Below are 14,213 nucleotides of genomic sequence, written 5' to 3' on the forward strand. Positions count from 1 at the left end.
TAATTTCATTGGTAGACCAATCCAGTACAGGATTGTGCAATTTTAACCAGGGTAACCACAATATTACTGGAGAAGGCAAATTATCCAATACCACCAAATCCAAATTCTCTTGATGAATACCATTAATAGTGAGGGGAAATTCACAGACCTTGTGAGTAACACTCTTCAAGGGAGAGCCATCAACAGAAACCACAGCAATAGGGGATGACAAAGTTTTAGGTTCTAATCTAAGTTTTTCCAAGAATCCCCCATCAATCACATTCAGAGTAGATCCACAATCCACAAATACCCGAAATTCAATTAATTCATCCTGAGCAGCAGTAGTGGCAGATAGGAATACCCCCTTAGAATTTAAACAGGCAATACGAGCATGACTGACCTTTTTTTTTTTCTTTCTTCTTACGAAGCACACAGCTCTTAATAAAATGACCAGAACTTCCGCAATAGAAGCACAAGCCTTCAGAAAGTCAGCGGTCTTTTTCCTGAGAGCGGGGTGCCATCGCCCCAATTTCCATCGGCTCTCCATTGTCAGCACAGAACCTCTCAGGACTCGAAGCTGACATAGCAGAGGATTTGCTCTCATTAACCCTTGCACGCAGTCTTCTGTCCACCCGTATAGCTAATTGCATTGCCTCCTGCAAGTTTCCAGGTGTGGGATAAGCAATCAGTAAATCCTTAAACCTTTCACCTAGGCCTGCAAGAAACAAGCTTTTCAAAGCTGAATCGTTCCACCCCACCTGGGCAGACCACCGACGGAAGTGAGAACAATATTTTTCCACATTACCTGATCCCTGCCTCAAACGTCTTAATTCAGACTCAGCAGATGAGACACGATCAGGATCATCGTACAACAAACCCAAAGCAGAAAAAAAACTATCCACTGAACTAAAGCACGGATCACTAGGATGGAGAGAGAAGGCCCATCCCTGAGGATCTTTGCGCAAAAGTGACATTATGAACCCTATGCGCTGTGATTCATCACCAGAGGATCCGGGTCTCAAACGAAAATACAATAGACAAGCATTTTTAAAAGAAAAAAAATCTTGTTGTTCGCCAAAGAATAAATCAGGCAGACGTACCTTTGGTTCCACAAAATGCGCTCCAGAACAGCTACTCACGTGTTGTTGGAGCTTGGTCACCTCCAGAGAGAGTCCCTGCAAGCGTTGAGCCAAATCTTGCACCGAGATCATGTTGGAAAACTGGATGTCTTTCCCCAGAGAAAATCCTTTCCCCTTATTATTTTTTTTTTTTATTATTTTTTTTTTATGGCTGGACTTACTGTTATGATCTGCTACAGAAACTAAGGAAAGGCAGGAGATCTGTCCCTACAATAGAACTAAACTAGATCCCTACGATGTAACGGGGAACCTGATCCTGCGATCAGACCCGCTAAAGTCCTCGGCTAGTCTGAACGCAGACCTATAGATGTGGGGGAGGGATCCCTACAAGATCTAGGGACTGGAATAAGTTGGACACCTCCTAGCAGAAATAGTAGCAGTCAAAGACAAACACACAACAAAAAGCAAAGAGGTCAGAAGACCTAGCAAAACTAACAGAGAACGGCAATAGAGCAACAAGCTAGCTCAACAGTAGTAAATACAAATGAAGTCCAGCAAAGCCAGGAGGGCGGAGCCGGATTAAATAGGCAAAATGGTCATGTGACCAGCAAACTAAAAAAAACCTAACAGGAGAGTTGTAACAATATGTCTCCAAACTCTGGTTCAGACGTTCCGTCTGACCATTGGTCTGGGGATGAAAAGCCGATGAGAACGACAAATGCATCCCCCGCCGAGTACAAAATGCCTTCCAGAACTTGGACACAAACTGAGACCCCCGATCCGACACCACATCGGAGGGTACCCCGTGAAGCCTCACAATCTCCCCAATGAACACCTGCGCAAGAGTTTTAGCATTAGGAAGAGCAGGAAGAGCGATAAAATGTGCCATCTTGCTGAACCTGTCTACTACAACGAGAATGACAGTTTTACCCGAAGACGACGGGAGGTCCGTAATAAAGTCCATAGACAGATGAGTCCAAGGACGCTCCGGGATCTTCAAAGGTAAGAGGGCCCCAGACGGACGGGTATGTGGGGTCTTAGAGCGCGCACAAACCCCACAGGACGCAACAAAAGTTACCACCTCCTTATGTAAGTTAGGCCACCAAAACCGACGCGAGAGGAGATCCACAGTTGCTTTACTTCCTGGGTGTCCTGCTAAAGCTGAGTTATGGTGTGCCTCGATCACCTTTTGTCGTAGCTGATCTGGAACAAACAGTCTCCCTGGAGGTCCAACAGGGGCGTCCCCCTGAGCCTCCAATACCTCCTCCTCAAGCTCAGAGCATACTGCCGACACTACCACCCCCTCTTGAAGGATAGGAACCGGGTCATCCGTATTCCCGGCCCCAGGGAAACTAAGAGAAACTGAGATGACCACAGGGACGAAATACCTACTTCCAGATTGCCGTCCACCACACAACCTGGGATTAAAAGTTTTCCGACGACTCTTTACTCTGCAAAGGACGGGATGGACACCCCCCAATAAAATGTCCCTTTCTCCCGCAGAAGAAACACCTTCCAGTCTTGTGGTGTGCCACCGGTCCCCTCCCCCAAAATGATGTCCCTCCTAATTGCATAGGCTCCTCTGGACTGACCAGGGGAACCACCATATGAGGGGACCTTGTAGGAGGTGGAGTCATCACAGGGGGTGGAGTTATCCCGCACCTCTCCCGAAGCAGTCTGTCAATGCGAATAGCAAGGGCCATAGCGGCTTCCAGTGACGCGGGAGAGTCATACTGTGCCAACACATCCTTTAATTTGTCGGATAAACCTTGACAAAACTGGCTCCTAAGAGCCGGGTCATTCCACTGGGTGTCAGTGGCCCACCTACGGAACTCCGAACAGAATTCCTCCGCCGGACGATCTCCCTGCTGGATCCTACGTAACTTAGATTCAGCAAGGGAGATCCGATCCGGGTCATCATATACAAGACCCAGAGCAGCAAAAAACCTATCCACTGACTGGAGAGCCGGGGAGCCCGGGGGAAGAGAGAACGCCCAAGATTGTGGGTCCCCTTGTAGGAGCGAGATGACAATTCCCACCCTTTGTTCTTCACTCCCCGATGACCGAGGCCGCAGCCGAAAGTACAACTTGCATGCCTCCCGGAAAACAAAAAACTTGTCCCGCCCCCCAGTGAACCTGTCAGGGAGAGCTACCTTAGGTTCTGGTCCGGCTTGCTCCTGGGGATACAAAACCTTGGACCTAACGTCCGCCAGCTCCATGGACAAACTCTGCAACTGCCGAGCTAGACCGGCTACTGGATCCATGGTAGCTGGAGAAAATCTAAGTGGTCGGTGAAAATGTCACGCTGTCTCTGTGTACTGGAGGTAGGGGGCCTAAGCTGACCCTGAGCTGGGGCCCTGACTAATCCCTCTACCTGGAGGTACTGTTAAAGGTACAGAGGTCCAGGCCGCCAGCGTAACCCCTACCTCCTGAGGATCCCTGCACCTAAGTAATCTAGTCCTGAGAAGGACCCCGATCACAACAAAAGGGGACAGGATATGCCAACACTCAGTACTTAGACGAACGAGACAGTACAAGGGTAAAACCAAAACCACCTTGCATACAAAAACTACACAACTACAACAGAGGGAACACCAACGGGAAAGGAGATAAATGATAAAGCGAGGAAGGGAAAAATCACTCCAAATACACTTAGCTCTGAAACTCCAAATACCACGATCCGCTCTGTTAGTCTGCATGAAATGCTTTCACCGACAACTTCCCTAACAGAGCAGCAGACATATGAAGGAATCTCACTACTGCAGAATTGATTGCAGCTGGGCGAGGCTGGACCTTGTCTAGCACAGAGAGAGAGAGTTAACTCCCTCACTGCCGAAAAGCACAAAACACCAAAAACTCAGCTGCGAGAAGTCAGGCTGTGCAATCGTGACGATCTTCGTGGCGACACAACCATGACAATCTCACATTTCTCTTCCCGGACTGCTCCCATCTCTACGCTCACCCGAAAGGGAGCAAATCCTAAGGAATGGCCGTCCGAAGCGGAGGAGGCCTTCCTCTCCTTTAAACAAACCTCTTCTGTCCCTGTGCTGCACCATCCGGATAGCAACAAACAGTTCTTTCTGGAGATTGATGCTTCCTCTTCCGGAGCCGGAGCAGTGCTCACCCAGAAATCTCCATCCGGGAGAATGGTAACCTTCGGCTTCTTCTCCAAGCTCTTCTCCTTGTCTGAGCGCAACTACTCCACAGGAGACCGAGAACTGTTAGCCATCAAATTGGCGCTGGAGGAGTGGCGTTACCTGCTCGAGGGGACTCTGCACCCGGTGGTCATCTATACTGACCACAAAAACCTGGCATATCTACAGAATGCCCAAAGACTCAATCCGCGTCAGGCCCGGTAGTCTTTGTTCTTCGCCCGCTTTAACTTTACCCTACATTACCGCCCGGTGGACAAGAACGTTTAAGCCGACGCCTTGTCCCGATCCTTCCTGTCTTCCGATCAAGAGGAGGAGCCTATGCATATCATCGATCCCTCCAAAGTGATGAATGTGGCCCCCTTGGACTTGTCTCATCTCCCACCCGGTAAGACGTTTGTAGCGGTTACGGATCGTAAGAAGGTTCTTCACTGGGGTCATTCATCCAAACTAGCCGGCCATGCTGGCCAGAAGAAGACCTTCCTGCTCATTACCCGGCATTACTGGTGGCCTACCCTGCGCCAGGATGTGGTAGACTTCGTCACGGCCTGTTCGTCCTGTGCCTGCAACAAGGTTCCCAGACATCTTCCAGCCGGCTGTTTCCTGCCTCTTCCCGTACCTGCTGCCCCGTGGCAACACATTGCTATGGACTTTATTACTAATCTTCTTGTTTCTGCCGGTTGTACGGTCATTTGGTTGGTCGCTGACCGCTTTTCTAAAATGGCCCACTTCATCCCTCTGCCTGGTCTCCCGTCTGCATCTGTGCTGGCTAAGGATTTCATCCATCACATCTTTCGTCTCAACGGCCTACCCCTCCACATTGTGTCTGATTGAGGGGTGCAGTTAACTTCGGGCTTCTAGAGAGCTACAATGCTGGCCAAAAGTATTGGCACCCCTGCAATTCTGTCAGATAATACTCCGTTTCTTCCTGAAAATTATTGCAATCACAAATTCTTTGGTATTATTCTCTTCATTTAATTTGCTTGCAAGGAAAAACACAAAAGGGAATGAAGCAAAAATCAAATCATTGATCATTTCACACAAAACTCCAAAAAAGGGCCGGACAAAAGTATTGGCACCCTCAGCCTAATACTTGGTTGCACAACCTTTAGCCAAAATAACTGCGAACAACCGCTTCCGGTAACCATCAATGAGTTTCTTACAATGCTCTGCTGGAATTGTAGACCATTCTTCTTTGGCAAACTGCTCCAGGTCCCTGATATTTGAAGTGTGCCTTCTCCAAACTGCCATTTTGAGATCTCTCCACAGGTGTTCTATGGGATTTAGGTCTGGACTCATTGCTGGCCATCTTAGAAGTCTCCAGTGCTTTCTCTCAAACCATTTTATAGTGCTTTTGGAAGTGTGTTTTGGGTCATTGTCCTGCTGGAAGACCCATGACCTCTGAGGGAGACCCAGCTTTCTCACACTGGGCCCTACATTATGCTGCAAAATTTGTTGGTAGTCTTCAGACTTCATAATGCCATGCACACGGTCAAGCAGTCCAGTGCCAGAGGCAGCAAAGCAACCCCAAAACATCAGGGAACCTCTGCCATGTTTGACTGTAGGGACCGTGTTCTTTTCTTTGAATGCCTCTTTTTTTTTCCTATACACTCTACATTGATGCTTTTTCCCAAAAAGCTCTGCTTTTGTCTCATCTGGCCAGAGAACATTCTTCCAAAACGTTTTAGGCTTTCTCAGGTAAGTTTTGGCAAACTCCAGCCTTGCTTTTTTATGTCTAGGGGTAAGAAGTGGGGTCTTCCTGGGTAGCCTACCATACAGTCCCTTTTCATTCAGACACCGACGGATAGTACGGGTTGACACTGCTGTACCCTCGGACTGCAGGGCAGCTTTAACTTGTTTGGATGTTAGTCGAGGTTCTTTATCCACCATCCGCACAATCTTGCATTGAAATCTCTCGTCAATTTTTCTTTTCCGTCCACATCTAGGGAGGTTAGCCACAGTGCCATGGGCTTTAAACTTCTTGATGACACTGTGCACGGAAGACACAGGAACATTCAGGTCTTTGGAGATGGACTTGTAGCCTTGAGATTGCTCATGCTTCCTCACAATTTGGTTTCTCAAGTCCTCAGACAGTTCTTTGGGCTTCTTTCTTTTCTCCAAGCTCAATGTGGTACACACAAGGACACAGGACAGAGGTTGAGTCAACTTTAATCCATGTTAACTGGCTGCAAGTGTGATTTAGTTATTGCCAACACCTGTTAGGTGCCACAGGTAAGTTACAGGTGCTGTTAATTACACGAATTAGAGAAGCATCACATGATTTTTCAAACAGTGCCAATACTTTTGACCACCCCCTTTTTTAGGTTTGGTGTGGAATTATATCCAATTTGGCTTTAGGACAATTCGTTTTGTGTTTTTTCATTGAAGACAAATTAAATGAAGAGAATAATACCAAAGAATTTGTGATTGCAATCATTTTCAGGAAGAAACTGAGTATTATCTGACAGAATTGCAGGGGTGCCAATACTTTTGGCCAGCACTGTATGTGTAAGCTGCTGGATGTCACCCTGGATTTCTCCTCTGCTTACCATCCGCAGTCCAATGGCCAAGTGGAACGTATCAACCAGATCCTTACCAGCTTCCTCCTGCACTTCGTCAACGCTCACCATACCGATTGGGTGGAGCTCTTACCATGGGCTGAGTTCTCCTATAACAACCATGACAGCGAATCTTCTTCCAAGTCCCCGTTCTTTGTGGTCTACGGTCAAAATCCCCGGATTCCGTTTTCGCTTCAGTGGACAACCCTGCCGCGGAGTCTCTGGTCAGCGAATTTTCCACTATTTGGGAGGACACTAGATCCGCACTTCTTCAATCCTTTGAGCGGATGAAGAAACATGCTGATAAGAGACGTCTGGATCCGCCTCAGTTCCGTCTGGGAGACAAGGTTTGGCTCTCCTCCAAACATGTTTGTCTCAAAATACCCTCCTATAAGTTGGGTCCACGGTTCATCGGTCCATTTGAAGTCCTCAAGCAAATAAACCCAGTAGCCTACAAGTTAAAACTCCCGGCCACCTTACGGATTCCCAACTCCTTCATCGTATCTCTCCTCAAACCAGTTGTGCTTAATTCTTTTTCTGACAATCCAGGTACCTCCCCAGCTCCGGTCTCCGCTGAGGACGTCTATGAGGTAGCGAACATTCTGGCCACCAAGAGAGTAAGAGGACAAACCTTTTTTCTGGTGGATTGGAAGGGGTTTGGCCCAGAGGAGAGAACTTGGGAACCCAGGGAGAACATCCACGCCCCGCTTCTCCTTAAAAAATGGCCGGAGGACCTCTCATATAAAAGGCACCTCCTCCAAAATGGAGGTGCCCGTGCAAGGTTGTAGCTTCGTGTGTTAAACTCTGCTTCAGCCCTCAGGTCCCGCTGCTAGCCTGACTACCAGCCCAGTCCGCCAGCCTGACTACCAGTCCTGTCCACCAGCCTGACTACCAGTCCTGTCCGCCATCTTGTCTACTCTCCAGCCCTACAGTCTGTCTACAGTCCAGTCCGCCAGTCTGTCTATGGGCCCTGCCCACCTGCTTACCTGGAAGCACCTGCCTGTTACCTGCCGTGCCTACCAGTCAGCCTACCTGGAGGCTCCTGCTTGTTTCCTGCCGTTCCTACCAGCCAGCCTACCTGGATGCTCCTGCTTGTTACCTGCCGTGCCTACCAGTCAGCCTACCTGGAGGCTCCTGCTTGTTACCTGCCGTGCCTACCAGCCAGCCTTCCTGGAGGCTCCAGCTTGTTACCTGCCGTGTCTGCCAGTCCGTCTAGCCAGATCACCCATCAGCCTGCCTGCCGTGCTCATCTGCTGTACCAGTCAGTCCCTGCTTTCTGACCCGTGGGAGTCACCTGCTCTCATACAAGGTTTGGCCCAGAGTAGCACCTGGTCCCTCTGCTCGGTCCTTCCCTGGTCACGGAGTCGATTGAGCCGCCGTGCAACCTTGGTCAGTCCGAGTTGATACCTAGTTACGCCCCTCTGGTCTCTCCTTGCACCGTAGCACAGAGGTTCCACCACCCGGATCCATAACACTACCTACAGCCCTGATTTGATTTCTTTTGTTTTCATTGCCCTTGATTTCCTACTCAGACACAATTATTTTCTGTACAACAAAAAAATGTTTTTGCAGTGTAAGGCGCATCCATGGGAGCGAAATTCTCTCCTTCTTTCGCTAATTTGTGTCTTGGTGGGAGGATGCAAACATTTTCTCTGATAACAACCCATTCCTGTCAAGTATATTCAGCTATGCTAGATATATGGATGATTTGATTATTATTTGGTCTGCTGACGTTTCTGATATTTCAAAATTCATGAGTTACCTGAATAATAATAATTGTAACCTTTTTTTTACTCACACCTATAAGAAAACCAACATCAGTTTTTTGGACTTATTGATCTCTGTGGATGACAGGAATAAGGTAAATACTATAACTTTCTGCAAGGAAACTATGGGTAACACATCCCAGACATGTGAGGGTTAATATTCCAAGGGGGGGATTATATACACCGCTGCAGAATTATTAGGCAAATGCGTATTTTGATCACATCAATACTTTTTATACATGTTGTCCTACTCCAAGCTGCATAGGTTTGAGAGCCAACTACCAATTAAGTAAATCTGGTGATGTGCATCTCTGTAATGAGGAAGGGTGTTGTCTAATGACATCAACACCCTATATAAGGTGTGCTTAATTATTAGGCAACTTCCTTTCCTTTGGCAAAATGGGTCAGAAGAGAGATTTGACAGGCTCTGAAAAGTTCAAAATTGTGAGATGTCTTGCAGAGGGATGCAGCAGTCTTGAAATTTCCAAACTTTTGAAGCGTGATCACCGAACAATCAATTGTTTCATGGCAGATAGCCAACAGGGTCACAAGAAACGTGTTGGCCAAAAAAGACGCAAAATAACTGCCCATGAATTGAGGAAAATCAAGCGTGAAGCCGCCAAGATGCCATTCGCCACCAGTTTTGCCATATTTCAGAGGTGCAACGTTACTGGAGTATCAAAAAGCACAGGGTGTGCGATACTCAGGGACATGGCCAAGGTAAGGAAGGCTGAAAAACGACTTTTGAACAAGAAACATAAGATAAAACGTCAAGAATCGGCCAAGAAATATCTTAAGACTGATTTTCCAAAGGTTTTATGGACTGATGAAATGAGGGTGACTCTTGATGGGCCAGATGGATGGGCCAGAGGCTGGAACAATAAAGGGCAGAGAGCTCCACTCCGACTCAGACGCCAGCAAGGTGGAGGTGGGGTACTGGTATTGGCTGGTATCATCAAAGATGAACTTGTGGGACCTTTGCGGGTTGAGGATGGAGTGAAGCTCAACTCCCAGACCTACTGCCAGTTTCTGGAAGACAACTTCTTCAAGCAGTGGTATAGGAAGAAGTCAGTATCGTTCAAGAAAAACATGATTTTCATGCAGGACAATGCTCCATCACATGCATCCAACTACTCCACAGCGTGGCTGGGCAGTAAAGGTCTAAAAGAAGAACAAATAATGACATGGCCCCCTTGTTCACCTGATCTGAACCCCATAGAGAACCTGTGGTCCATCATAAAATGTGAGATCTATAGGGAGGGAAAACAGTACACCTCTCGGAACAGTGTCTGGGAGGCTGTGGTGGCTGATGCACGCAATGTTGATCGAAAACAGATCAAGCAACTGACAGAATCTATGGATGGAAGGCTGTTGAGTGTCATCATAAAGAAAGGAGGCTATACTGATCACTAATTTTTTGAGTTTTTGTTTTTGCATGTCAGAAATGTTTATTTCTAAATTTTGTGCACTGATATTGGTTTACCTGGTGAAAATAAACAAGTGAGGTGGGACTATATTTGGTTTTTATTAAGTTGCCTAATAATTCTGCACAGTAATAGTTACCTGCACAAACAGATATTCTCCTAAAATAGCCAAATCTAAAAAAAAAAAACACTCCAACTTCCAAAAATATTAAGCTTCTATATTTATGAGTCTTTTGGGTTGATTGAGAACATAGTTGTTGATCAATAATAAAAATAATCCTCTAAAATACAACTTGCCTAATAATTCTGCACACAGTGTAGATCTAAAAGAAACTGCAGTGACCATGAATCCTATATATTGAAGAGAGAGGAGAAATCTGTGCACGTTTAAGGGAAAGAGGTTGTCAGAGTTGGTCTTTGGAAAAAGCAAAAAAAGCTGTGGAAAAAATCCCCAGAACAGACATGGTAAAATTCCAGAAAAAAAGACCAAAGAAACAAGAGAATCAAAACCCCATTTTTGTCACCACCTATAGCAAAGAATTTTTACCAAATGCACGGTGGTGATTTGAGCGGTTTTCAATTTTTGGAATGGAAAGCGTCAGTAAGCCCAGAAGGCAAGGAGCCTGGCGACGGAAACTGCTTAGCCGAGAAACCCACTGGATCCTGATGATGGAGACCGCCCATCCCACCGGTTTAAATAAGCGTACAGATGTAATCTTGTTTTATTAATACTTTTCACTTACCTTTTAACTGTGTATAATGTCAGCATTATATTGTTGGTTTTAAATTTGTATATTTTGTACTGGTAAAAGATTTTTAATGATTGGGTGTGGAAAAATCTGAATCATGTGACGGGGGCGATTTTTTTTTTAATACTTGGTCAATATAAAACCCTGACTCACTGGTATAAGACTAGGTTATGACTATATATTTGGCCCTGAAACGCGTAAACCGGTGTCTGGGACCTCTGCTATTTCTGCCATTTTCTCTTCTGTCGGTTGTCTATGCTTTTAATGAATATTTTGAAATTCGTTGGAGTGTAACCTTTTGGTGCTGGATTTTTTATTACTGACTGGATTATCCTGGGATGGCTGCCATGCACAAAGAGGACAGGTGAGCTGAAAAAAAACCTTTTTCACTCATTTAAAGTGATATATACCAAGACACACATTTACAATATTAATCACTCTTATGATCTGAACCACTGCATAGTACTGCCTGTTAACATAGTGTATTTAGGCATTAACTGATATTCTTATATTAAGCAGTGTCCCCAATTATCTTCAATAAGGAGATCTTAAGGAGGTACTGCTGACCGGAAGCTGATTGATGGGCACATATTTAAATAGACTGAGTAGATATTGTAGCACTGCCCCCTGACGAAGGTTCGCCGAAACGTGCGTTGGGGCAGGCGTGCGCCCACCCGGTCAGCAGCACCTCCTTAAGATTTCCTTATTGAAGATAATTGGGGACACTGTTTAATATATGAATATCAGTTAATGCCGAAAATACACTATGTTAGCAGGCAGTACTATGCAGTGGTTCGGATCATAGGAGTGATTAATATTGTAAATGTGTGTCTTTGTATATATGACTTTACCTTTATTGCTGTGTTCCGGGTGGACTGCATGTCCTGTCTACTGTTGCACATGGCTTTCATGCCATTCATTCTTATATTGCCACATTACTGTTTGAATCATTTTTCTATTTTTCAATAAAGATTATATTTTTACATAAGATTCATCTTAAGGACTTCTTTGATCGTTGTTTTGGTTTGTTTCTTTGGTTTTGTCGTATTTAGCGATCTGTCCTTGTAGTAACAGTCCATAGCAGGTCTCACTGGAGACTATATGTTACAGCAGTAACTTTATGATGCTGTATATGTGTGGAAAATCACATTTATTATATCTAATCATGTAGGAGATGTAAAATACCAATGATTTGTAGAGTATCACGCCCTCAACTTCCCTTTTCAAACCAGTTTTGAGATATTTCCACTTAATCAATTTGACTATTGTTAGTTGCAGAACCGAGTGGCTTATTATAGGAACAGAAACCCTAAAAACTCACTCAACACAAACATAAAGCCATCCATGTAAGCTGGAGGGAGGAAGGCACCAGCCCACCCTGTAGCCGTGTACGAGGCAAGCAAACAACCTAAAATAAGAAAGGTAAACATTTCTGAGGGCTTGCATGAGTAGGATGTAGTACAGGATAAGTGTGTCCACTGGGCCGTGGGTTAGATAATAAAGGATATGACCCCAACAGTCAATCAGGTACTTACCGATGGCATAAATCTTAAGTTATTCAAGTTCAACGTTGCTGACTTTGACGGATCCTCTGCTCATTTAGGTTAATCCAGTAGAGTGCATATTTCCGATGTCCAAAGAAAAAGGTCTCTCCCAGAGTCGCCACCCTAAGTTTCGCAGGGTAAAGCATGGAGTATGGTGTGTGCAAGCTACACAATCGGCGTTTTACAGCTAGAAACTGTGCCCTGCGTTTTGTAACTTCAATGGCGTAATCCAGAGAAAAGGAAATTCTTTGGCCATTGATGGAAATGTCTCCTTTATTTTGGCCAGCTTTAACGATGGCCTGTCTTTATAATGCAGCAGCTTCATTAAAACTGGACGTGGAGGAGCCCTTGGTGGCAGTGGCCAGGATGGCACTCTATGCGCCCTCTCCAAAGCAAAGAGCGGAGACAGATACTCAGTTCCAATCAGCGCAGTCATTTCTCAAAATACTCAGTAGGGTTATTGCTCTCAGTTTTTTCAGGGACACTGATCACTCTTATGTAATTTCGATTGAATCTGTTCTCCAAATCATCTGTCTTAGATAATAGGGCCAAAATTTGTTGATCATGTCTCTGGCTGTCCCAGATAATTTGAGGACGTTTATCCACCAGATCACCAATTCTGCTACTTTGGTTCGGTCATTAACTTTTTGTAGCCTTTGCCTCATATAAGAAAGTTCCTCTTTGATCTCCCCCATCTGGCTGCTGAGTGAAGATAGCGCAGATCCATACTGTGTTACAGCCATAAATACATCCTTTATCGTAGGCTCAGTTATGTGCTGATTTGTGTTATGATGGAAAGTAGCGAATTCTGACTGAGGCTGCAGGGCGCAGGAACTTTCAGTCATTTTCAGCAGTATTGTTAAATTCCTCTGAGAGTGCAGAGATGTGGTTAGACACCTCAATAATTTATATATGTGCCTCACGGCCGATGCAAACTGCTGTGCCTGGAGCTCTAGCAAAGCCAGCTAGAGCCTAAGTGCTGCGCCTGCAGCCACCGACTTTCCCGCTCTTGTACCTGCTGAAGAAGCGCCAGCACCATCTTGGATGACTCCATCCACTACTTATCCCCGGAGTTCTTCTGCCGCACGTCCACTCACATGTCCGGCCATGCCACGTCCCTGACCCACAGGGAAATTAAACCCCTTTTGGATGCAAGTTATAGCCTTTGAGGGGAAAATGTAATATCTTGTGATTATTTAAAATACAACTTCTATCTTATATGTATGAGAAGCCATGAAGGTCGACCTTAGAGGAATATTTATAACAGAAATCTCAGCAGCTAAATCCCGGACTAAGCAGCAGGATCCATTGGTGTTTCAGGAATTGGGAGATGCGGAGAATGCGATGATTACAGATCCAACGCCGGCTGCGCAAAACAGGCTGAAAGCAGCTCAGGACCTGCTGAATCAGGGAACATTGCAGCTGCAGGAAGGAAGAAGCCATTTCAAAAGATGCAATATTGTGAAGAGGGGGATAAAGCAGGTCACGTATGTTAATTATTGTAATTTACTGAGATATTGACTTTTGTGTTTTCATTGGCTGTAAGCCATAATCATCAACATTAACAGAAATAAACACTTGAAATAGATCACACTGTTTGTAATGACTCTGTATAATATATGAGTTTCACTTTTTGGATTGAAGAACTGAAATAAATTCACTTTTTGATGATATTCTAATTTAGTGAGATGCACCTGTATAATCTGTGATAGCTGCCGCCCAGAGGATCTCCACCTTTATACCTAGAATGCAGACTAGGGAGGGTAATGTGGTACAGTCCACAGTGGACATACTGAAAGTGTTGGAGGAATACTATGCAAAGCTGTACACTTCTCGGGTTCAACCCTCAGAAGAACAGACTTTCCTAGATAAAGCTCAGCTCTCTGTCCTTTCCTTAAGACTCTCGGAATTTATTAGATGAATCGCTATAGAATGGGAATGGGCACTGAGCTCAATGGCCAC

General features: G+C 45.4%; 1 protein-coding gene across 1 annotated transcript in view; it reads left to right on the plus strand.

Annotated features, from left to right (window-relative positions):
• Positions 1-13,747, plus strand: part of LOC141201406 (uncharacterized) — an 81,036-nt gene extending 67,289 nt beyond the window's left edge. The window contains exon 7 of the mRNA XM_073663397.1: positions 13,572-13,747. Within this exon, the coding sequence (XP_073519498.1) occupies positions 13,572-13,747 (176 nt within the window). The remainder of the gene's footprint in view (positions 1-13,571) is intronic.
• The last annotated feature ends 466 nt before the right edge of the window (positions 13,748-14,213 follow it).

The sequence above is a fragment of the Phyllobates terribilis genome, unplaced genomic scaffold, assembly GCF_046119375.1.
Source record: "Phyllobates terribilis strain yellow unplaced genomic scaffold, ASM4611937v1 Scaffold_115__1_contigs__length_5345438, whole genome shotgun sequence".
Lineage (NCBI taxonomy): Eukaryota > Metazoa > Chordata > Amphibia > Anura > Dendrobatidae > Phyllobates > Phyllobates terribilis.